Source organism: Bacillus rossius, chromosome 5 (assembly GCF_032445375.1).
Source record: "Bacillus rossius redtenbacheri isolate Brsri chromosome 5, Brsri_v3, whole genome shotgun sequence".
NCBI lineage: Eukaryota > Metazoa > Arthropoda > Insecta > Phasmatodea > Bacillidae > Bacillus > Bacillus rossius.
Genome location: NC_086333.1, coordinates 64982642 through 65007284, shown reverse-complemented (window position 1 = coordinate 65007284; position 24643 = coordinate 64982642). Strand labels below are relative to the sequence as shown.

General features: G+C 35.8%; 1 protein-coding gene across 4 annotated transcripts in view; it reads left to right on the top strand.

Annotated features, from left to right (window-relative positions):
• LOC134531908 (autophagy-related protein 9A) overlaps positions 1–24621 on the top strand; it is a 56251-nt gene extending 31630 nt beyond the window's left edge. For all 4 annotated transcript variants that reach the window (XM_063367940.1, XM_063367941.1, XM_063367944.1 and 1 more), the window contains 8 exons: positions 2538–2669; positions 3623–3776; positions 6497–6745; positions 9433–9639; positions 12259–12446; positions 15071–15218; positions 17866–18012; positions 18974–24621. In XM_063367940.1, the coding sequence (XP_063224010.1) occupies positions 2538–2669; positions 3623–3776; positions 6497–6745; positions 9433–9639; positions 12259–12446; positions 15071–15218; positions 17866–18003 (1216 nt within the window). In that variant the 3' untranslated portion in view covers positions 18004–18012; positions 18974–24621. The remainder of the gene's footprint in view (positions 1–2537; positions 2670–3622; positions 3777–6496; positions 6746–9432; positions 9640–12258; positions 12447–15070; positions 15219–17865; positions 18013–18973) is intronic.
• The last annotated feature ends 22 nt before the right edge of the window (positions 24622–24643 follow it).

The following is a 24643-nucleotide window of genomic DNA, read 5'->3' as shown; positions in this document are numbered from 1 at the left end:
CGTAACAGCGTGTACGTAAACAAAAACAATAACGGAACTAGTATGTGTGCGCATGTACTGTCGACATGAGTAGATTAATTCTCGTGTTTTGAAATAATAATGGAATGGTATTACGTCCGTTGTACGATACAAATAGTACATATTCTCGGACTTTTCGTTTGTTGGCTACTTACATCACGATAATTTTTGTACGGTACTTTGGCTAACCTGTGCTGTTTTAATTTATTTCTTGAAATTCATTTTTTTCACCATATTGTTTTTGTCGTGTCTACAGACGTGAAATTTTTTTCCTTTTTTCAATAGTGTTGTGTTCTTCAGTGCCGGTTGTGGGAAGCCTACAACTCACGTAGTTTCGGTTCCCTGCAAGAATTTCCGAAGATTTCCGTTTCGGTATTAACGCCACTTCAGCCGCTAAATCAATGAAAACAAGCATGTTGTGACTAACCTAACCCAACCCTTCGATTTTTTTAATTTCAATTTTTGAGAGAAATCCAAAGTTGCACGAACGTGGTAGGAAACCGAAACTACGTGAGTTGTAGGCTACCGGCCGGTTGTAGAAATGAAGCGAGTATCTGGGGGATAAAAAAAAGAACGCAATTCTTCAAAACTTTCGACCTAAGACCTAACTATTCAAAAGAATGGCAATGCTTGTCGTCTTCAAATGTTTTGGAACACCACGCGTTTTGTAATGTATGCACGTTTGACTTTTCGATTGCACATGGTGGAAGGGATGACTGTAGAGGGCACATTGAATTAAAGAAACAGGCGGAACATTTTATAGTCATGACGAGCAATAAATCCATATCGTAGTTTTTTCGCTACATCTGAAAAAAACGAAAGTAACGAACGCAGAGTTATTGTTTACAAGTTCTTTTGTTTGTCTTCTGTTGTTTGTTTATAAGACAGTTCTTTTCCAACCAGGATAAAAGAAGCAAATAAAAAGATAATTGTTCAAAAGTATAACTTTGAATACTTTGAATTGAAGGTTGAAAATTTCCTGTAAAATTAATGACATTTCTTACATATTAAGATGATTGTATTGTTCAAATAGTTTTTTTCTTCGATTCATTAATTTTCATTGTATTCATATACATAGGCCTACATTTTTAATTTTTTTTTGCATATTATTGTCCTTTGTTTTCTCTTGTGTGTGTCATAAATAAATAATTCCTCAGGAAAAATTTATTGTGCATGATTTACGCGTACTTTTTTCATATAATTGTCATTACTGATGGGTGTGATTTGAGGTTGGCAGCTCTGCCTACAATGTGTCTCCTGACCATAGACAAAGCATCAGCAGAGAGTATGTGAACAGGTTCTTCAAGCGGCCATAGACTAATGACTGAGATACTGAACCTTAAAACACTTAAAGTGTTTCATGTGTTTATCGGTATACATATTTATAACAATGCTTATGTTTCAGTATAAAGAACTTCAGTATAACAAACTCAACTATTTTTTGGTCCCTTCATGTTCTTTATAGTGAAGCTTTCCTGTATTAGTGCAAAGTGTTTACCATAGGTTAATGTTACATGTAAGAAGGAAAATATTTTTATCCATTGGCAAGCATACCTGCTTTCCATTTAGATATCAAATTATGAAAACACCCGCTTGGGTAGATTTCAAAGAAAGACTACCTTTTGTAGCTGTTACCATGGGTGTCAACTGACAACCATAACTGCAAGGGGTTTTTGGAGGGCAAATAAACCTTTAGGGCATTATGAGGTAAAAGTGGTATGAAGTATGAACACCACTAAATGTACATCAAATGAGTTGCTTTAGTTACGTTTAATAATTACATTACTGAAATCCTGAAATGGTTTTTAGTTATAAAACTGTAATAAAAATTTATTAAGAGCAATTGGATGAAAAATTTACTTATTGTGAATACATCGGTCAGCAAATACACTTGTTTACTCTTGCGTAGGTTGCTGAAGGCATCAACAAGGGTGCTTACTCTTACATTTTTGTGTACATTACAAATGCACACACATATTTGTGTTTTGTTCCAGATGCTTAATAAAAATTTAAACAATAAAAACACTAATAATAATAACAATAATAAAACCATTTCAATTTGGAAACATGTGAACAGTGAATGTTAATCAAGAACTGTTTATGTCTGGTAGTATTGCATTTGGTACTGTTCATAGAATATTAATACACAGTGTCATCCTAATTAACTCCCAGAAGAAAACAATTTACAGGGAAAAAAATAATTTGTAACTCATACTAATTTATGGTTGTAACACTAGGCATATTTCATTACTCCTTGGGTTTAATTTTCATTTTTGATAATTGATATTACTACTCCAGAGATACTAAGAATGCCAATTATATGTAATGGTAGTTAAAGAGGTTAATTAAAGTGACAACTGTGTTCTTTAGAGAAATTTTGTGGTTATGAGGCTTGGAGAGGACTTGCATAACGTAATTCTTTGGAACTTAAATAAAAAAGGAACACGTGGAAAAAAAAATTTAGTAACGAGGTTTGCTGATTGGGCAGACATTATGTGTGTCTGTTTTGTCTGCTGCAGGTTCGTAGCCTTCATTGCTGGAGCGTTGTTTGCAGTGGCGGTTGCGTGCACGCTGTATGACGACGACCTGCTCAAAGTGGAGGGTACAGTCACTACCATCACCATACTCGGGGCGATCATAGCTGGTGCCAGGTGAACTCACATTTGTGTGTTTTTTCTCGCCTCTGCTCGGAATGTTTTGATTGGTGTGTGTGTGAAACAGTGTGTGATAGTATGTGAGAGATTTGAGTGTAATTGTGTAAGTACTTGCGTGAGAGTATGTATTATGTGTGTGTGAGAGTGAATGAGAGGATATTTGTGAGAGACTGTGTTTGTGTGAGTGTGAGAGTATGAACCATTTTCATGTCATCTGATTTGGTGCAGATATGTCTATGAAAAAGCATGGTTTTCAAAGCGGTTTAGATACCAAATAACGCTGGTGGTGGCAGATACCCTTCTCCCATCAAAGCAATTTGGGTTCCATTCCCAGTGGGGTCAAACTCAATCTTTTTTCATTTGGGAAACATGGCAGACGTTGCCATTTAGCCTGGAAAGGGGGGTGGGGGTGGTTCTCCTCAGGGTACTCCTGTTTCCTTCACCATTTCATTCTCGTCTCATCACGCCCTCATCGTCGCTGTTGTCTTGATGTTTATGGCTGTGTGTGATAGACACAGTAAAGGTTTGTTAAGAAGTCTCTCAAGTTACTTAGAAATTTCAGACTTATCAAGAGGGATATTTTGTATGTATTTATAGGTACATTGCTTGATTTTTTTGATCTTATGCTGGACATTTTCTTCAGTGGAATTTTTTATTAAGCTGTGTTTTACTGTATTATCAGGCTTGGCAGTTTTTTTTTGTTACCTTAGGTAAGTGAAATGGGGGAAATGGAAATTCTTGGGAAAAATTGTGCAAGTGATCTGTACACACTTAATAACAGAGAAGTGAACACAAAAGATGAGACATCAAATCCTCATTCATTGATTCATTTTTTATTCATCCATCCAATCACCTATTATTCATTCTTCATTCATCTATTATTCATTCTTCATTCGTTCCTTTATCTATTATTCATTCATCTATATCTGTTCCTAATTCGTTCCTTCTAGGGTGTTCATACCGGACGAGAACCTGGTGTGGTGCCCGGAGAAGCTGATGACTGCCGTGCTCGCTCATGTGCACTACCTGCCTGACAGCTGGCGCGGCCAGGCACACACCCACAGAGTGCGCAACGAGTTCTCCCAGATATTTCAGTACAAAGCGGTGAGTCGAGTTTCTCCTACCACCATCGGCGTTTGTGTTCGCGCCTCGTCGATGTTCGTCCGAGTACCTCCGTGTGTTACTTTCCTGGGCGCGGTGTCTTTATTTTATTTTTGCAGACTGTATTTTACATTTGTTTGGGATCAGACCGTACTCGGCAATTTGCATTGCTGGGAACTGGTAGTGATCACGAGTGTTCAGTATGCAAGTGCTCGCTTTGTAAACAAATAAAGTGTTCGATTAACTGTGTTAAAACACGCTGGTATCAGGTAAGTACAGTAAAACTCACTTAAGATGTTCTTGCATGATAAATTTTCTCGCTTATTAAGTTCCCAAAATTATTCCCGTGATAACTTCCATACAACCCAATGTTCATTTTTCCCATTCATAACATTTGCGTTAATAGATGCTCCCCGCATATAACGTTCAGCATTTGTGGGAAAAAATAAACTTATGTTTATCTCTAAACAAACTTTGAAATTCAATTTATTGTTCATTTTAAGAAATTTACTTATTTCCAAATTATAAAAAAATAGTTTGTACTGCACATGACTGTCGAAACCTTTGCCGCACGCCACATGCTGCTACAAGTGTATTTTTTGACCAAAAATCTGCTTGCATTTGTATACACTTAGAGGCTAGTCCATTTTCCCTATTCCAGTTATACCATGTGACGAATACACAGCAAACCAGATTACCCTCAGCCAGTACTCATTGACCTGTTTGCATTTTTTTATTTTTTTGCAAGCAGTGCGCGCACTTTGTATCATGCTCAGTAAACGATAATTGATAACCCACAAATAAGGGGTTTTGGTTTGCGATCTTTTTAGGGATGAGTTTAAGGTTATTAAGCATAATAAACGTTTAGTGTTGTGAAAAACAGTGTATAATGACATCTACAAGTAGTGGAGGACCCATCAAACGGAAGGCTTGGCATTTCAAGAAAAAACTGAAAATAATATTGGATGATGATGCGAATCCTTTGATACCAAGAGAGAGTATGGCAAAAAAGTCTCGGGATGCTGACATCTTTGAACGGAATCATAATAAAGTGAGACCAACTTTTGGCTACTAGTGTTTTCTCAAAGTGTAAAAAAATTAAAGTTGATATACACACAAAATGTTCTGGATACTGAGAGGAAGAGTTGGACAATTTTGTGATGCATCAGTCTGAAAATGTGTTAAAACAAATAACTTTGACCCAGTATTTTTCAAAACCGTAAATGTTAAGTTACTGTTTTTTTTTCTTGTGTCGTTTTCATAATTTTTTTTATTGTGACTATTGAATTGAATTTAGTTTAAATAATAATTAATATACTTGTATAGTTTTTCCAGCATGCTGACGATATGTGTAATTTTTGAGTTAATACAGTATGATATTTGATTAAAAAATTTTTTTATATAGCAACTGAATTTAAACTATGTATTTCCCTGTTAATAAGTTTTCTCTGTTAAGGAGTTTTTATCATCCAGTCCCTTAAAAAGGTCTTAACAGGGTTTTACTGTATGTCATACTTTAGCTAGGTGACAGTTAACTGATAGTGATAGAATATTGTGTTTGTAACTGTCATGTGTTAAATTTATACTGGAGAATTAGACTATTTTAAATTGGAGACAGCGGAGCTTTGAAAATTGAAACTTAATATATATATATATATATTTTTTTTTACTTGGGCTTTTTGTTATAACTTAACTCAACTGCAAAATCTCCTAAAAAAATTCTAGCATTCATGTAGATTTTGTGTTATTTTGGCGAAAATATACGGCTATCAAAATAAAATAAAAAAAAACACAATTTAAGTAGTTTCTAAATAGTTTTGGTGTTTGGTTGTTCAGATAAACTGTATCGTACTGTATATAATAGTTTTTTTTTTTGCCATTAATGCTGATTAAGAAATTTTTTATGGTACAGAGCTTTGTTATTGTTAAGCATAAGGTAGTTGGGATTTTGAAGCAGTAATATTTATTATTTCAGTGTTACTGTATTTTCAATAGCTGAAAAAAAACTAGAATGTCCTCAATTATTATCACTCATGCTGTGATGATAACCAGTTACATACGGGCAGCGTACTTCGGGTATAGATGCTTGTGCGTTGTATCATCATATATTACAAAAATAAAATACTCCTTACTGCAACACCTGGAAATTCTTTACAAAAACCTGGATTTATGTATCTCAAATAGAGTGGCCACCTTGTTTAAACTCTTAATTAACGGTTAAGTAAATAAAAGCAGTCACTATCTTATGCAACTCAATGAAATGCATGAGGCAAATGAACACTTAACATTGCATATTGTTTATTATTATTAATATTGTTATTATTAGTAGTATTAGTATTGTAATATTAAGACATTGACAAAAGTTAAAATTAGGGTTGGAAACTAGGTCAGACCAGAAAGAAATTACAGCCATGTAATCAAGCTAATAAATTTTTTCTCTTTGGGCAACTGCTAAAAAAGTTAAGTATGTATATTTAATAGAGCCAGTAACATACATAAAATTAAAACAAATTTTAACAAAGTGTTAAATATTTTACAAGGAGGTTCAAAATATAAAACCATTAAATCATGGCCTTAGTAATAACTGTGAACTATTATCTGCAGAAAAAAAACTCTGGTGTTAAAACTAAATTTGTAAACATAACATAGGCGTTGTTTAGTTTTGACAAGGCAGTTAGATGTTTGTACAGAAAGTTAAAACATTTGTACATTTGTGGTTACAGGTGTACCTTCTGGAAGAACTTCTCTCACCAATCATCACGCCCTTCATTCTCTGCTTCATCGTGCGCCACAGGGCGCTGGATATAGTCGACTTTTACCGCAACTTCACGGTCGAAGTTGTTGGCGTGGGTGACGTGTGCTCGTTCGCACAGATGGATGTCCGTCGTCACGGGAACCCGCTGTGGCAGACGAAGAGCGTCCTGGAGTCTTTGGACCACACAGGAGATCACAAACCTAGTCAACAAACTCCGGTGATTACTTATACTGCTGTGAATATATAGACCAGACAGCTCTTCCTCGCTTTTCTTCTCTCTCTCTCTTTCTCTTTGTGTTACTGATTTAAAAAATTCAGGAAATAATTTGGGTACACTGAGATTTTTTTCCATTTGGTTAGAAACTTGTGGGACACATTGTTATATATTACCTTATATACTGAGAAAAATTGGCATTAAATACTTATCATTCAGTACCATTGAAAATCAAGGTCGAAAGGAGAATTGAATAGTAATATGATAATTTTGTAACAGAATCTTAATTGGGTTCGTAATTTAGCTTGATGGCTGATAAAAAAATTGATCTATACCTATATATAGAGACCTGAAAAATTTGCTACCACGATAACGCGAATTTAAGCATTTTCACATGTAAAACGCGAATTTCTGCACTTTTAATTGAAAACGCCTATTTATCATGCTTTTGGCACATTTTAAAGAAATTTTGTAAAATCCGCCTAACAATTACGTATCAAAATAAAGATGAATCGTAATTAATTATTCATACGTATATTTACAATGATTTTCCGTAAGTTAATTACTTTTCTAGATACTGCGGTTATTTTGATTTCTTAGTTTAGTCGCCATCTTCCTTTCCTCAACGGTTGTTCACTTGTACTATAAAAATAAAATTTGTCACGGGCTTGAAATATATTTATACATAATTATAAAAATGCAATGTTCAATTTCTTTCGTAAATTGTTCTCATATTCTTATAACATCGATTAAATTTACTTTTATATTTTTAACGGTGCCTTTACGTTTGGGTTGAAAATAAATCGGCTGGCTAAGAATGTTTGAGATTTCATGTTGGTCACTCTGTTTTGTTCGTTATTTTCATACAAACAAGTTTCTTCTGACAAAAACTTTAATACGTAAATTACGTTGTAGTATAATACAAACGACAATATTTATTGTTAAATAATTATTAAAATTAATTTTTAAACTTTCCTATACCCATATTTTAAAGGTATAGTTGAATAACACGAAAGAGACATACAACAAGTATGGAACTTCAATCGTAACCTCAAAATATGAAATCCTACGAAGCTGTAAACAAGTTTGCCGCGAAAACCAATTATTTTATCAACGAGTAACGTAGCTTGTGCGATTATATGAGGTGTTTGTTTTCGTTGTGGTTTTCTGGATTTTGAGCATTGCGTTAAAATAATTGTACAGCTAATGTTAAATTAAGTGTAAAGTTACCCATATTTTGTTTGAAATGCGTAAGCCTACCGTAAATGCGTGTATACGGTCGGAAGAATTCAAACATTAAGGTTTCTACGCTTCTGACCCAAAAACGTTAATGTGCAGACAATGCAGCTGCACAGTTACATATTAAAAAAGAGATAAGAACAGCAGAAGTCAGTGGGTTCGTTACCACAATGCCAAAATACCATAATGCCGAATGTCAAAATTGACCACAACGCCGACAGCTAGAAAACTGCTGTGTACCACAACGCCGAAATAACAACTGAATGAATTTGTGTGTGTTTCTTAAATGTACCTAACGCCGAAATACCACAATCAAACCTAACCTAACCTAGCGTAATATAACCTAACCTAACCTAGCCTACCCTAGCCTAGCCTAACCTAGTCTAACTTAACCTTGTCTAACCTAACCTAACCTTTGTAGCAGTCCTGCAATGACATTTTTCGGCATTAGTGTATTTCGGCGTTGTGGTACACAGCAGTTTTCTAGCTGTCGGCGTTGTGGTAAATTTGGCATTTCCGCGTTGTGGTGCGTTCCCTAGTTAGTTTTTGTAAACAATAATTCGTAATTTTGTAAAAAAAAAAATCAGTACCAGTTTTAAAGTAAGGAAAATAATACCTATTTTGAAGAAAAAAAATAACACCTATTTTTCAGAAAAATAACACCTATTTTTCAGAAAAATAACATCTACTTTTTCAGGTCTCTACCTATATATCACTTTGGATTCATTTTTTAAAATGAGATGAGAGTATAGAATGAGATGTTAAATTAGCCTTTTTTGTTTTGCTAGAAATATTGATTTTTAATGGTTGTGGCTATTTTCGACTTACAACTTTACATATGATAGAAGTACTGTCAATTTATGAGGGCATTAAAATAAATTTAATGTGCACAAACTGTAATGGAATCTTAAAGATGCAGCTAGTGTCTTGCGATAAAACGTTAGCAAGATAGAAGATTAAACATGATTTATTTCTTTACTTTGTTGCAGCTATCAAACTGAGTACGCATCTACACATCTTTTTTGAGTCATGGGACCATGATTTATTTTTTGTAGTAGTAAAATTATGTTAAGAATAATGGAGGGGAAAAGTTATGAGTTTTTCAAATTTTATCTTAGATGCTCTTTTTTGTCTTATTCATATTGCACACACGTACAGTAATGTCTTGGATGAAATGTGACAGATTGCCAATAAATCGTTATGTTTTGTAGAAACATTTTTGCTCAGTGTATATTTTAGGCATGTTAGTTTAATAGCATTATTATTCATGATGGAGAGTGAAGCTTTTGCACCCCTTAAAAGAACTTCTCTGTGTCTGTAAGACAGTAATGATTGCTTCGTATAACCACCATATTGGGAGGAGGAAATGGGTGGTCGGGCCTAACTTCCGCCAGCACAGTCTCCATTTGCCAGTGCTTACCTTCTGTTTGGGGAACTCGGTGCGGCCGCAGGCGGAGGATGGGAAGACCGAGCTGTCGCTGTTCCACTTCACGCACACCAACCCGGAGTGGAGCCCCCCGGACGAGTCCCAGCAGAACTTCGTGACCTCGGTGCGGAACCACGCGAGGCGGGACGCGGACGAGCTCACCCAGGTGCTGGAGCCCGTCGACAACGCCTTGCTGTCTTCCCTGCGGTCGGTGTCTTCCCTCGGAGACGAGGTGGGTGCCGCGGGGTCTTTACATGTATTGTGTGGGAACATTTTAACCGATGATTTTCCTGAAAATGCAAGCTGCCAATAGCACAAAAAAATATGGTAAATATGTACAAGATCAGTGCACAAGAAATACACATTAGCCTTTTAATTAATTTTTTCGTGACTTTTACCAAAATATACTTAAAAATGGTGACTTTTTCGGGACCTTCGTGACCTTTTACAACATTCGTGACTTTTTCGTGACTTTCATGACCTAGTAGACACCCTGAACAAGTATTCAAAGTTTTTTCGCTACTGTCTGACTAAACAGTACGGGAGAAAAATTGTGTAAACCTTTCAAAACACTGCATTTTTGTCATTTCAAACTTGAAAACAAAATTTTATTTGTATTCTTTTCATCACATGCACCAGAAGTGGGGAGAGAAAAAAAAAATTGCCAACAACCATGGACTACAACACCACAAAATAGGGACACTACATTTGAGATGGGCATTCAAAAAAGTAATCAATATTATTTTCTAAAGCATATAAATCGATAGTCACAATTGATCTAACATCATGTGATATTTTATATATCTACTGACGTTGCAACTCAAAAATATATTTAACAAAACAAAATTATTGTTTTACAATTTCAGATAAAATTAGTATAAATTGTGTTTACGATTTGTTTACTTCATGAATGAGTGTTGTTGCAGTTCTAGTGGAGTTCTCTCCTAGGTCTCAACAACGAGGAAAAACGGATTTCAAACATTATGTTGCACATATACCTACTACAGTGAAACCAGGTTATAATGTTCCCGCATATAATGTTTTCCCGCTTATAATGCCATATTTTTTTAAGTCCCGACAATTTCCCCACAAGAGCAACGTATTTATTTCCCATTTATAATATTTCACGAATTATGCTGTTCCCGCTTATAATGTTTGCTTTCTGAATCCAGTTTGTGGCGCAAACGGTTTTATAAATGTAACTATTTCAACCATTATTCAACCAATTAAATTAAACGCGTAAATTAAATAATATCAACACATAATAATTACATTTTTGTTTACAGTCGTTAAACCATAGATATAGATTGTTCAAATAGGTTTGTGTTGCGAAAACAAAATGTAACACTGGCACTTCCAGTGAGCACTGGCTAATTAACTAACCCTGTGCACTGTAGCATTCGATACAATATCGAATACAGTACCATACACTCAAGTTTGCAGTTTTGTGTCTATTGGCATCTTCACCTAGGGAAACAATAACAAATAGTTACAGTAATCCTGTTTTATGACGCATGTTCTTACGTAGTTTTATAAAATTGTACATACATACTATCAAGTGCTAAATCAGTGTTTCCTGCTTATAATGTTTTCCTGTTTATAATGTTTTTTTTTCTTTTTCCCTCTTGAAAAACATTATAACAGGGTTCTTACTTTGTTCGTCTGTGTAAACTGGGGTAAGAACATGCCATGGCAGATTGTGACACAATAGCCCATCGTTTGCCTGAAAACCATGGCTGAATTGGGATTTGAACCCTATTCCTCTCTGGAATGCAAGACCCTAGTCTTACCATTGCATCTGCTGCCTCACTTTATAGCTGCCTAATTTGAATCCTTGCTTAGAGTTTTTTTTCATTTAATTTGAAGGAACACACTCATTCATGAAGTAAATGAATCGTAAACACAATTTCTGCTATAATTTTATCTGAAATTGTAAAACAATAATTTCGTTTTGTTAAATATATTTTTGATTTGCAACGTCTGTAGATATACAAAATATCACATGATGTTAGATCAATTTGTGACTTATCGATTACTTTTTTGAATGCCCATCTCAATGTAGTGTCCCTATTTTGTGGTGTTGTAGTCCATGGTTGTTGGCAAACTTTTTTTTTTTTTTTTCTCCCCATTTCTGGTGCATGTGACGAAAAGAATACAAATAACATTTTGTTTTCAAGTTTGAAATGACAAAAATGCAGTGTTTTGAAAGGTTTACATAATTTTTCTCCCGTACTGTTTAGTGAGACAGTAGCGAAAAAAAAAAACTTTGAATACTTGTTGCATGTTTAAAACACTGCTTATTGTTCATGTTGTTGATTATGAAGTCCCATTAAACATAAAAAAAAAAAAAAAAAGTATTTACATCACACAAATGACAATCTCAGCAGTGAACGTTGGTATGTTTCAAACTCACGCAGTATGCTATGTCAGGTATTTGTAAACAAACAAATATAATAGTTATTTTAAAGTGTTTGTATTCGAGGTTGAATCGAATACAAATAGTTTATTATTAGTTTTCAAAAAATTCAAATATTCAAACAGGTCTGATAAACACACATATACTAGCAGAGCAATTGTTAAGGAGATGTTAAAGCAGGAACTGATAATTGCCAAACATTATGATGGTAGTACTTTTAATTTGTAGTTATGTAAATATAACTAATATATGTATTGATTCAGGAAATTTATTTTGTGAAAAGAATGTTAGGTTTGACCGTTTCAACTCCACGTCGAATTTTTATTTTTGTCGAGATCGGGATGAAAGAAAATCACGGTTTGCGTGTTTCAACTGATTGCTGCTGGTGGCCTCAGCGTGGACGAGGTTTCAAACTGCGCGGGGTGTGTCTTGCAGTTCAGCAGCCTGATCACCAGCCTGCTGCGTGGCAACCAGGCGCCGGGCACCGATGCGTTCGTGGGGGCGGGCGTGCCGTCTGCCGCGTTCGCGCCCGACTCGAGTGGGCACGAGGGCAGGCGCCCGGCGCTGGGGGGCCTGACCAGGGCCGAGGGACCCCTGCACTACGACCTGGGGCTGTTGCACAGGTGAGCGTCTTGAGGTGCGGAGGCTGGGCGCCCGCTACCTTTGGCTGGTTCCCGCCTCGAGGGATGGGGATGGGAACAGAAATGGACACCATCTTTGTTTTAAAAGATTTTACATCGTAATAATTTTGTATTGTTAGTTTTTCATTTCAAAATTTGGCTTATTAAATCATTTACTGGAATGCCTGGCTGCTACAAATTGTGTCCTCTTGGAAGTCATTGGTAGAGCTGCGATATAGCCGAAATAACCCCGAAAAGCACATCAATATAATGTATAACACCATGTAGGTAAGTTATACACCATAATACCATAAAACACCAAAATGCAACAAAGTTATCATTAAATTAATTAGCATTTTTAATGAAAACACAAAAAATGTAATCTTTTAATACATTGAATTCAATGAATGTGAGTTACTTTTATTTAGTATGGAGTTATTACAAAAACAATTGCATTTAATAGATCGGAAAAAAAAAATTAGCTTTTTTTTTTGATATTACAACTGTAAATAGTAACTAATTTTTACATTATTTCATTGGAACATTTTACTTGCCGATTTATATTTATTGTTCCCAGTAGTTTTACATGCTTATTACAAATTATTATACTGTAAAAGTGCATCATATATCTGTCACAATTATACTGTTTTGGTGAAGTAAGTATCATTGAACAATTAAGTGTCATATTTGTTGAAAATTGTGCTTTCTTTATGAATAAAAAGAGTTCATAAGAAATAAAACAATAACTCTAAAATCTTATGTTTTAAAAACAAAATTGTCTTAAAAATAAAACAATAAAATTTTGTCTGTAGTCATTAGATGGTCTTTAATTTTGAGTTAATTTTTGGACTACATCTTTGGTACTGCTATCTACACGTACTATTTTATAGTCCGTATAAATCTCTTAGTGTGGGTCTTACTCTTAACGAAGGCGTGTCTTCAATATATAACGGATATTGTTATGGCACGGAAATTTTGCAAATCACGATATCGCAAACTAACACGGAAATTAACCTCCATTTGCGACTAAACCGTGAAATAGTTTGTTTTTACAAAATAAAAATGAAATGCAACTTAAAATCATTGTTAACAATATTAAGTATCATCAAGTGCAAAAACAAAAATGCAAATTGAACTTCTTCATAATGTACACACCAAGTTTATTCTTGCATCTTCCATATTAATGTTTTGCCATGTTTTCACTACAATAGTTGCAGATGCAGCATATGTTTATCATGGGAAAAAAAAATTACTACATAATTTTTCTTGTTAATATGAAAATTTTCTTTGAATATGCAGTTTTTACAAAGTATTAAAAAAACCTTTTAAACAAGAAGATTGAGGATTAACATAAAACTATTACCACAACGTTATTTTTGTTCTGAAGCATAGTCTATCAACTGCTAAATAATGTTTTAACCTCCAACTTTCTGAGCCATTCAGAAACAATTAATACCTGTTTCCACCATAGAGATATTCTCCAAAGATACAAGTGTGCTGCGTAATATCTTTTCGAAGCGTACCTACAGATTTTTACAAGAGTTACACGTAGTATTGTACTAACATTTTACTGCGACATCTTAATAATTATTTTGGATTTGAAACCACATAAAATTTTATAACTGTGAAATGAAACTAAAATGCTCAACCTTAAAAGCAAAATGTGATGGAAAATAAAACAATTTTTTACTGACCTCTAATAATTGTTATATCATAAAGCTGTTCTATCTCTCGCCCATAATAAATGATTTTGGGAACCTTGTTTTCAGGGGCGTATGCTTGGGGTGAGGATGAGGGGGGATACACCCCTTCCTCCAAAATCACAAACAAAAATATCATTCCCACCGTAAAAGTAAAGAATTAAAAAATATATAAAATATTAAAATTGTCTTATTCCCACCAACAAGAGAGAAATTGAAAGCATCAGCGAGAAAAGTAGTTCTTTCTCGCACCCCTCCCTCTGAAATGAAATTCTGCATATGCTCCTGATTGTTTCATGTTACATATCAGTCAATAAATCGTTTACATATGAACTTTGTTTTGTTTTCAAATGGAATAAATGTGTGCCAAGATACACTAGACCCCGAGTTTGCAAACCCAGATGTAACGACGGTAGCGACTATACGAATACGTACCTACATTCTTAGGAACCACCGAAACATCAGAAATATTGACACCAAAATATAAATAATCGAAAACAAAATTTAAAAAAATCCTAATGAAAGTTAATAAAACTAGTTATTTTTTAAAGCACAGCATTTATTTTGTTTGGGAAAAAAATTGGACATTCTGTTTCTAAATGTGGTGGCTGTAGCTTCTACGACGTAAGTGGGCGCGTGGGAAACTCGTGGCTGGTGCGTACCGGTGGCAGCGGTGGAATCATGACGTATGGCCTACCCCTCCCTCTCCGGGTTTACATCTTCAAGGCTAAAGCTCATTTCTCCCAGAAACACAAACCATCGTGCCTGCCCCTTCTAAACATTCCAACATTCCCGCCCCTCCACCGTGAAGTAATAATTTTTTGCAGCCGGTAACACAGATGGCAGTAGTGTTAAATTTAAAGTGTTTCATGCAGTTGGGTAAGTAGGTACTGTGAGGAGATTACTGTTAAAGTGTTCTGTTCACAGCCTTCAACAGCGACAAGAGGTAACGAACAGCTCCCTGGGTACGTCAGCGTTTGGTCGAGGAGCTAGCACAAACCCGAACCCCATCGACTTGACGGCAGCTGATATGAGCCTCAGTACTTTGTACCTGCATGAGCTTCATCAAAGACATGTGAGTGCTGCAGTTTCTGTAAACAGCTGCTTTACATGTTTCCACATTAAACATTACATTTACAGGATGTCGACACATTGGAAAGTTAGGGAAAATCTGAGAGAAGTCAGGATCATCAGGGATTTTACTGGAAAATGTCATGCATGCTCCAGTCTGCCGTCACTCACACTGTGAAAGCTTTTTTTTTTATGGTTTTTCATTGTAGTCATGCACACTATAAAATGGTGTATGCAAGGTTCTGTTTCAAATTAAAAAAAAAAAATTGGAGAAAGAACTAGGCCAGCTATGGGTAAATAGGAGTTGAAAAGTTCTTAATTTCTTTCAGAAAATTACAACATGCATACATTATTTACCCGAAAATAATGTGACTGAAAACAATGTGATCCCAAACGTTTTGATTATGAGTTTATGAAAAATACTTTACGGATTGGAAATCACAATTCAAGTACCGTATTTACCCGCATATGGGTTGCATATTTTATGCCAATTTTCAGTTTAATTAGTGTAGTGAAACTTATATGTTAATTTATAATTTTGGGGAAAAAAGGCTTTATAATTGTGGTGTGTCTTGAGTATGTGTATAAATAACTCTCCTGTGTTGGTTTTTAATAAGTAATTTATGAGTAAGTTTAAATTGTTCAGTTAAAATATCTGAGCAGTGCGTACTATGAATAGAGCCATTGTGCTACGTCTGCCCAGCTGCTGCACCAGACGCCCAGCTGAGCTGTTAATGGCAGAGTCACGTGACTTGTTGGGCTGGCATTTGGCTGGAGGAGGGAAATCTAAAAATAAACCAGCGAGGTTGTATGTATGCTTTCTGTAAGTGCGTGAGGCCATGCAGTGGTGTTTACGGTACTTCCTCCCTCCCCCACCCAGACTTGTAAATGTCCGTGAACTGGCACAAACTCCACTTGTCTATTTCAACAGGTTTTTAAGGCGCAACTGTAACCCAACATAACTGTTTTGTGCGTGAAATTCCTCAGCTTTCAAACGCGACAGTCCATGACAAAACTACAGCCATCGTTGGTGGTTGGTGCTTTGAAAACCGCACGTTCTTCAGCTCCTGCATGAATTTCTTGCTGACGATTGCGTGCGTGCATGGGTGGGTGCTAGTTTTTGTAAAATAAACTGACAATGGTAGCTTGCTTTTTTTTTTATATTCTGGGGGAGGATTAAAAAAATACAATGGCGCTGTCTTTTGTTATTAGGAGGGAACGTATATCAGAAGGGGAGAAGCAGAGAAAAGTGGGCTGGCCTCCATTCCTTCTACACAGTAATTAATCAGCACAAAAAGCTGACAAAAAGAGTACAGAGGGTTAAAACCAGTTCCATATTTCTTATGCTCCAATAAGCTGAGACACGGAAAAAAAGACTTCACTTGTACTCTACTTTAGACAGATATATGGTGCAACTCTTACTTGAGGGTGACCCATACACCGAGGCGACTTCTGCAGGTAAATGTGGTACATAGGATAGCTCATGAAAATTATTCAAATTATTTAATCTATTGCATATTTGCTATATCATTTCTGGTGCCACTTTCATCCATAAAGTGATTTGCATTGTCTCTTTTGAAACACCGAGCTGCTGTTTTAAAAAAAAATTGTTATTTATGACTAGCTCAAAAGCAGCAAAGAATGTGATGATATACAGTGGTTGTTTGGGAGGGTGGAAGCGGTTTGGTCGAAAGGGGGGGGGGAGCCTTTGTAAGAAGCCACATGAAGAGCTGCAGAAATAACTCAAGTGACTTAACTCCATTTGCATCCTCTTTTATCATCCTGCATCTCTCATCTGTCTTTGCCTGTGCAGAGGTTCAGGAATCCCCGGACTAAAGTGGCATGAGTGATGCAGTTCACAGGCAGAGCATGTGGTTTTTAACACGCTTTTTTCAGCTTCACATGTAGCTGTGTAATCGAATCTTGGAAGTCGATTTTAACCTGCTTCTAATTGTCATATCAATTTGGAAATTTGCAAGTACAGTATATGTAATCCGTACGACAATACAGTAATTTCATGACCATGGCATGAAAATATTAAAATTTAAAGATTTTTGACGTGACATCTAATAAATCGATGAACGCCGGCTGCACGCACGCAAATGTGTCCCGTTACGCACATTGTCCCGTTACACTGTGTCCCGTTGCGCTCATTGTGCACTTGCGCCGCATCTATCTCTCTTCCACTCGATTGGAACAACCATCAATTTGACTTTTTCGAGGCACATTAAACTTGAAACACTCCCATTCGTTTCCTACTTTTCCTATCATCGTCCTATCCTTAACAGAATAACACAGATTGGAAGAAGTTAAATAGCAAACATGTATAAAAGTTATAGTTAAAATAATCTCTTCGTTAAAGTAATAAACATATTTGAATTAATGAGTGCAAATAAAAGTGTATCAATTAAATTGTAGATTTCATTTCACTCCTTTGTATCCATACAAAATAGTGATAATTCAATAAAAATGATTCAATTTTATTCATAAAAGTATGCAATCATTTCATCAATGTTTTGTTATGACGTCGTCACGTTAAACTATCGTCCGTAAATCGACTTTACAAACAACCAATTTTTTAAATATATTTTTAATTTTTACTTTTTAGTTATATTGAATTCAATTTGTTGCGTGTCGGTATGCGCCCCCAGGTGAGCCAGGACATCAGCCTCGGCCGGTCCATGTGGCAGCAGTTCCCTCTCGCCCAGCGGGGCCAGGGCGACCAGCCGCAGGCGGCGGAGAGGACGCCCCTGCTCACCCCCGCCGCAAAGTCCTCCAGGAACTCGTAGCAGCGAGACGTGAGTGGATGCGTGCGTGTCCCTTCCCTTCTCTCTCTGCCTGAGCTGGCGTCCACGTGGCTGGAACGGGGCTGACGCTTGCAGGCAGCCGGCTGCCCCCACCCGAGGGACGGACCGGTCGTTCCGGCCGGCCTGGAGAACGCGTGAGGCGGGATGGGGTATTATGGAGCAGTGACGGAATGGATCGGTTGGTTGAAACGGGAGCGCCCCAAGAAAACCCACAGGCCACTGCAACATCTGTCACATTTCCCACTTGCTACCTAGAAATCCGGGTTCTGTCGTTCAGGCCAGCCTGAAGAATGCGTGAGGTGAGATGGGGTATTATGGAGCAGTGACGGAATGGATCGGTTGGTTGAAACGGGAGCGCCCCAAGAAAACCCACAGGCCACTGCGACATCTTGTCACATTTCCCACTCGCTAGCTAGAAATCCGGGTTTGACCCCGCCAGGAATCAAACCTGGATCACCTTGGTATCTAACCACTCGAACATCGCACCTTTCCGTCATATATTTTAATGTTTTTGAAACAAACAGATTTGGTTGATGAGTCAAAATTAAATAATTCAAAATTTTCCAATAGCAGTAGTTAGATGCCAATATTTGATAGTAACTAAGATAGTTACTTTTTAAGTTCAGTAAACTGTACAACATGTACTAACAGGGTGGTACAGATCATGAAGTAATGAAACTGAATAATCGGTTACAAAAGTTACAAAATATAATTGGTGCTGAAAGTCGCAAAACTTTAATGCCCAGCAGCTTTATGTTGACTTGCATTTTTATGTTGATGTCCCCTTCTGTGTCGCCTGTGTAATGATATGTGAGAAAATGTTTTTATTTTATAGTATCAGTATCATGTGTGATTCACATTTTTGGGAATTTTTGATTCATTAGTTAGTATAGTGAAAAAAAATAGTACTAGATTATTAGTAGATAAATATTTTTTTTTTTTTTTGTTTCAGTGGGAAAAACTACCAGTTGTGGACATTCAGCTGCCAGCCAGTGTTCAAAAACGGTTTTTAAAAAATTGTTATTTAAGAGGTGATTTGTTTTCACCAACTATATTTTACACATAACACATGCATTAATGTGTTCTAAGCTTGTGCAATTTTATTCATAGGTAATAAGTTCAGAATTTGCAGCTATCATACACATATTTAATGTACCTTGCTAAGTACTAAGTAGGGCTGCATTATTTTTTAAGCATACGAAAATGATGTTAGAGCTGGGCATAATGAAGGAGCAATCCATTGCTTAAATTTGTACGTATTAATGTTTTTACATTTGAGCTTCAAATGAGCAGCTCATGAGATTATGAATGTGTGAATGAATTAGGGCGAAACGTCTCAATGTCAAGGTTGGGAACCATGAGAGAGGGTGCAGCGACGGAGTGAATTGGTGGGGGGAAAAGGGAGTGCTACCAGCGAAAACTACGGTTCATGTAAACATTCATGTTGGGAAGTAGTACAAAAATGCCCTGCTGCATAACTGTGGCCTATAACTTTCTGGTAGAAGCTGCAGGGTTTGAGTGGCCAGAGCACATCTCCTACCAACGTGATGTGGGTTTTTATTCTTGGTGGGATGGAACCCTGATTTTTTGGGCAAGTGGGAAATTTTGGGACATTGCCATAAGCTGGTGAGTTTTCTCAGGGTATTCCACCCCCCCTCCCCTCCCCCAACAATTCATTCCATTACTGTTCTATTGTCATCGCATTGTCACAGATGTGATGTGTGTACAACCTCAAAGATAGTGCACTATTTGTAGTGGATTGGAAGAGGTGGGCCGCCAAAAATCGGGTGCGGAACTTCCATTCCTGCCATACCCTCGTGTTTCTGGCATAGCTAAAAAATTTTTCAATTGAAACTTATTTTCCAGCAAATCAAGTTAAGTCAATTTCAGGACATAACGAAAATACTAAACGTGCAATGCTCGGGAGTGGAGCTTGACACTCTTGACAGTGGAGCGGGGAGGGGTTGAAGTACAGAGTTGGAAAACTGTATGACTCTCTGCATGATTTCCTTTGTCGCCATTTTTGTTTCAGTTGTGAACCATCAGTGTACTTCATTGAAGGCCAATGTATGTATCACAGTTTAGTTACCAAATTACTTGTCGAAAACACAGCTGCAGCAATGCTTGTTGGCATGTTTGCATTGTAGCACACTTGTATGCAATGTAGGAGATGATTTTTTTTTTCTTTTCGAAATTGGTGTGACTAAAATTCACTAGTCAAGCCAATTCAGAGAATGGAGCAAGCCTGCAAATTTTTAGTACCAACAACTTTTTTCTTTTAATAAATTTATTTTTAGTATTTTTCTCTTGTCTTGCCATGCTGCAGTTTCTGTTAATGGAAATGCTGCAACATTTCTTACAATGCCAACTTTCAAGAACAGTCACTAGTAATACGTAAAGAAGGTGGTCGTAAAAACACTATCAAAACTATATTTTCCATAATGCAGAAAATTTTCAAAATTCATAGTTAAACACTCAAATATACACTTTTTGTTAACTAGGCAAAAAAAAAATTATTTATTATTGCACAATTAGAAGCAACTAGAACATAATACCCATCTCCTATGTCAGATGCTAGTCGATCAACTTTCCTTTTTGGAGCATCACAAATCAAAGACAAACAAGCACGAAGAAAATTCGTTGAAGCTACAAGCATGCACGCAGTGTTCTCGACACGTACAAAATTTTAAATATTTGCCAGAGCTAAACCTAAATTGTAATTTCTGAAGTACCATTTGTAAAAGCGTAACTGTATAGGAAAATTCATAACTATTATGACAGATTCATAGCCATTGTCATGTCTGCTCACATAGTGCTTATTGCCTGTACCGAAGTGTTTCAGTGGTTCAGAAGCTTACCTCAGCTCTGAACATTGCAAGGGATTGTTACTTTTGGCCCGCCTCCCCAGAGAACTCTAAAATGGGCACTTTCTGCTCTTTGTAAATTTAGAAGCATTGTACTTTTGTGTGAAATCATTGGAAGTTGGGATTTCTTTGAGGCCATCAGCAACCATATTATGATTTTTACCATCTGGTACCTCTAGCTGAAATGTCGGCCCAGTTGTAGTTAACAGGACTTAAAGTTCTATTAATACATTGTTATGGACACTTTAAAGACTAAAAAATTTTTGTAAATATGGTGGAGAATTTTAAAGAATCTGTTTTAATACAGACAATTTACTCGTAAAGACAAATATTTAGTCACAGTAAAATCTCTCTGTTTCATACTGGCAAATATTGAAGGTAAAAAAGTGAGTTTTGACATATGTATTTAGATAAACCAGTTTAGATTACTTTTTCTAAAACCAAACACACACCCCTCAATATTCTTGTAAGTTTTAATTACCAGTTTTAAAAATACATTCAAAAGTTAAATGGGATAGTCATTATTTTAATCATTTAAAAATTAGTTGTACATAACAATTTCAACTTCTGATGTTTATTTTACATTACATTTAATTTTCAGAATTAACATTAAAATATTTTGAAATCTTTTAACCTCTTGAATAAAATTATATTTGACTATTTAATGTTGTGACAGTAATGGGTCGTTTCTATACAACAAGCCACCATTGGTTTTGGTTGCAGTGATCGATGTCAGGCTGTTTAAGTTGCCAATTGTTATGGCTGGTAAAGCATTAATATTCTAGTCAATTTTTTTTGCAAGAAGTGTGAATTTGTTAAATTAACCTAGTAATGAAATAATATATAACTTACCATAAATGCCTAGTAAATATAAGTGGAGTTAAGCAATTTTTGTATTTACTCATTTCATTTAGCTGTGAAATGTGCATAAATTATTTTTTTAATGTTTATTACTTTGTACAAATGCGTGTGTGAGATTAAGAATTTATTTGTAAGTGAAGTTGTGAAAATGTATTGATATGACTAAGTTGTTTAACATGTACACTTGTGATATTAAATAATTTTAATTTTTTGTTTAATACTGTAATTATGTATTTGTTCTGAAGAAATAAAAGAAAACATACATTGTTAGATTTCCTATATTTCTTATTTTTCTTTTTTTCTGTAAATGGTACGATATATGTGGACACCAGAAGACAAGGGGTCTAAGTGACATTTTTTAAGAAATCAAGTTAAGTATGGAATAGGGTAGTTGAAATACCAATATTTTGAGTGGTAAAGAGACCGAAGTGGATTTCTTGACAGGTGCTGCTACCTAGCGGAGAGCCCCTACACCAACTAGAAAAATGTTATTCCTTGGAGCACTAGGGGTCTGTGTCACTAGGATCCCTTTATATCTCAACAATCACAGGAACCTCATGGACGGTAGTGCAAGCCTTTCGGATTCAGGTAATTAGCTAAAAGTGAATACTAAAAAGTTCATTAACATTATTATTCTCTTTCCTTTTAGCATTTTAAATTGGTATAATGAAATATAATAATGAATGACAATAATACTGCAAAACTAACTTCTGTTTACTAGACCTGGTACTCTTTTGTTTGTACAGATCCACCACCTTTGGCGATGATGATTCAGATGCTGATAAGGATTACGACCCTGGAGAAGACAGTGAATTGACCAACGAAACATTGTCAGGTAATTTTATTTGTATGCTAACCTAAACAAATTCACTGAAACTTTTCTATTAATATGACTGTGGTGCAATGCAATGTGGGAATTAACATTTGCTGTTTTACCGAGCCATTTTAATAAGGTCCACATGACTTTTATTTGAAGATCGCTGAATAACTGTTAATTCTTGCTTCAGAAACTTACCTACCCATTGTTATATATTTACAATTTACACTTGAATTGATAGGAGAACCTATGTATGCGATGTCCAATCTGTTCTTTTGAGACTAAAACTAGTGTGTTTTTTGTTCTTTTCAGAAAGCAGTGAAGAACATGGAACAGTGGAGGACTTTCCTGCCAAAAGACTTTGGGCTTATAGAGGTGAAGAAGAAAAAATGTCAAAGGGACATGTACGTCCAAAAAGACTGGGTAGGCTTAATTGCATCTTCAAGCAGGGAATTTATAGTAACACTGATGGAAGATGATGACTTGATCAGTATTTAACAACTGAACACTTTCTTCCCAAAAACGGTGAAAGGAATCAAAGGAACGCAAGTTTATTTCAAGACGACTTCTCCAACCATACTGTACTTCAAAAGAACAGTCGGGAGTATTGAGTCTTTTCAAGAACTGCCAATGGTTAGACCAAGAATTGGACAGCTTCCTGTACATCTGGCACCAGCTACTGCATAACCAAAATTAAAAGAAAAGAAATAGGTTGTCTGTTTACAGACGATAATTTAACGTGACAACTTCATAACAAAACATTGATGAAATGATTGCATACTTTTATGAATAAAATTGAATAATTTTTATTGAATTATCACTTTTTTGTATAGATATGTACAAAGAAGGGGTGAAATGAAATCTACAATTTAATGGATAAATTTACTTTTATTTGCACTCATTAATTCAAATATGTTTATTACTTTATCGAAGAGATTATTTTAACTATCACTTATATACATGTTTGCTACTTAACTTCTTCCAATCTGTGTTATTCTGTTAAGGATAGGACGATGATAGGAAAAGAATGGGAGTGTTTCAAGTTTAATGTGCCTCGAAAAAGTCAAATCTATGGTTGTTCCAATCGAGTGGAAGAGAGATAGATGCAGCGCAAGCGTACAATGAGCGTAACGGGACAATGAGTCATCCTTTTTTCATGCGTGCAGCCGGCGTTCGATTTATTAGACGTCACGTCAAAAAATATGATTATTTGATGGGACTCCTTCAATTTGTGCCTCCAATACACCATAATTTTTACATTGAGCTACCTCGCAACACAACAGAAGAAGCTACATCACTAGTCGGTGAAAGAGAAGAGTTAGAAGCAGAAAATGTGTACGATACAGACTGACAATTAATTAGTAGGAATAATAAAATTAATAAATTTAAACAATCATTTGTATCAATAAACATGTTTTTAATTTCATAAAAGTACTGTATTTACTTGATAGTCCATTTTTCCTAGAAGTCAAGGGATCCAAGTGACAACTTCTTGACAGTAAAAGGGTCTAAGGGACCTAAAATTAAAAAAGGGTAGTAACTGATACTCATAGTCAAAGACTTAATTAAGACTTTGGAACACATAAATAAAGTTAATATTTCAATTCTGTATAAAAATTATTTTTCAAACTTCAACTTCCAATTACTCAAAATGAGAAAAATGCTACTTAGACCCAGTGTACTCTAGTGTCCACATATGTAATAATGGTGTGGTAGCTGGATATGATTTCAGGGAAAAGAGGGGATAAAGTTTTTGGAAAGATATAACTTTAGTGGTTCTGGAAACAGGACAGTTACACATTGAACAGTTATGCAGAATGAGGTTTCAAGCGGTGGAGCTTCCTGAGTGAGATAACGGTCCAAGAAATTTTTTGGGTACTGATTCAGTGCTTATTGAACAGAGTTATGCCCTATGGTGGTTCCTGGAAAGGTGGGTTTGGAGAAGATAAATTGGTAAGTGCAACGAAGCAAATAAATTAATAAGAGATAAGAATACATATAAATGCAAGGATCACCACAGATTTTTATAGCAGTTGTATTAAATAACATAACTGGGTGTAAAACTTTGATTTTTCTTTCC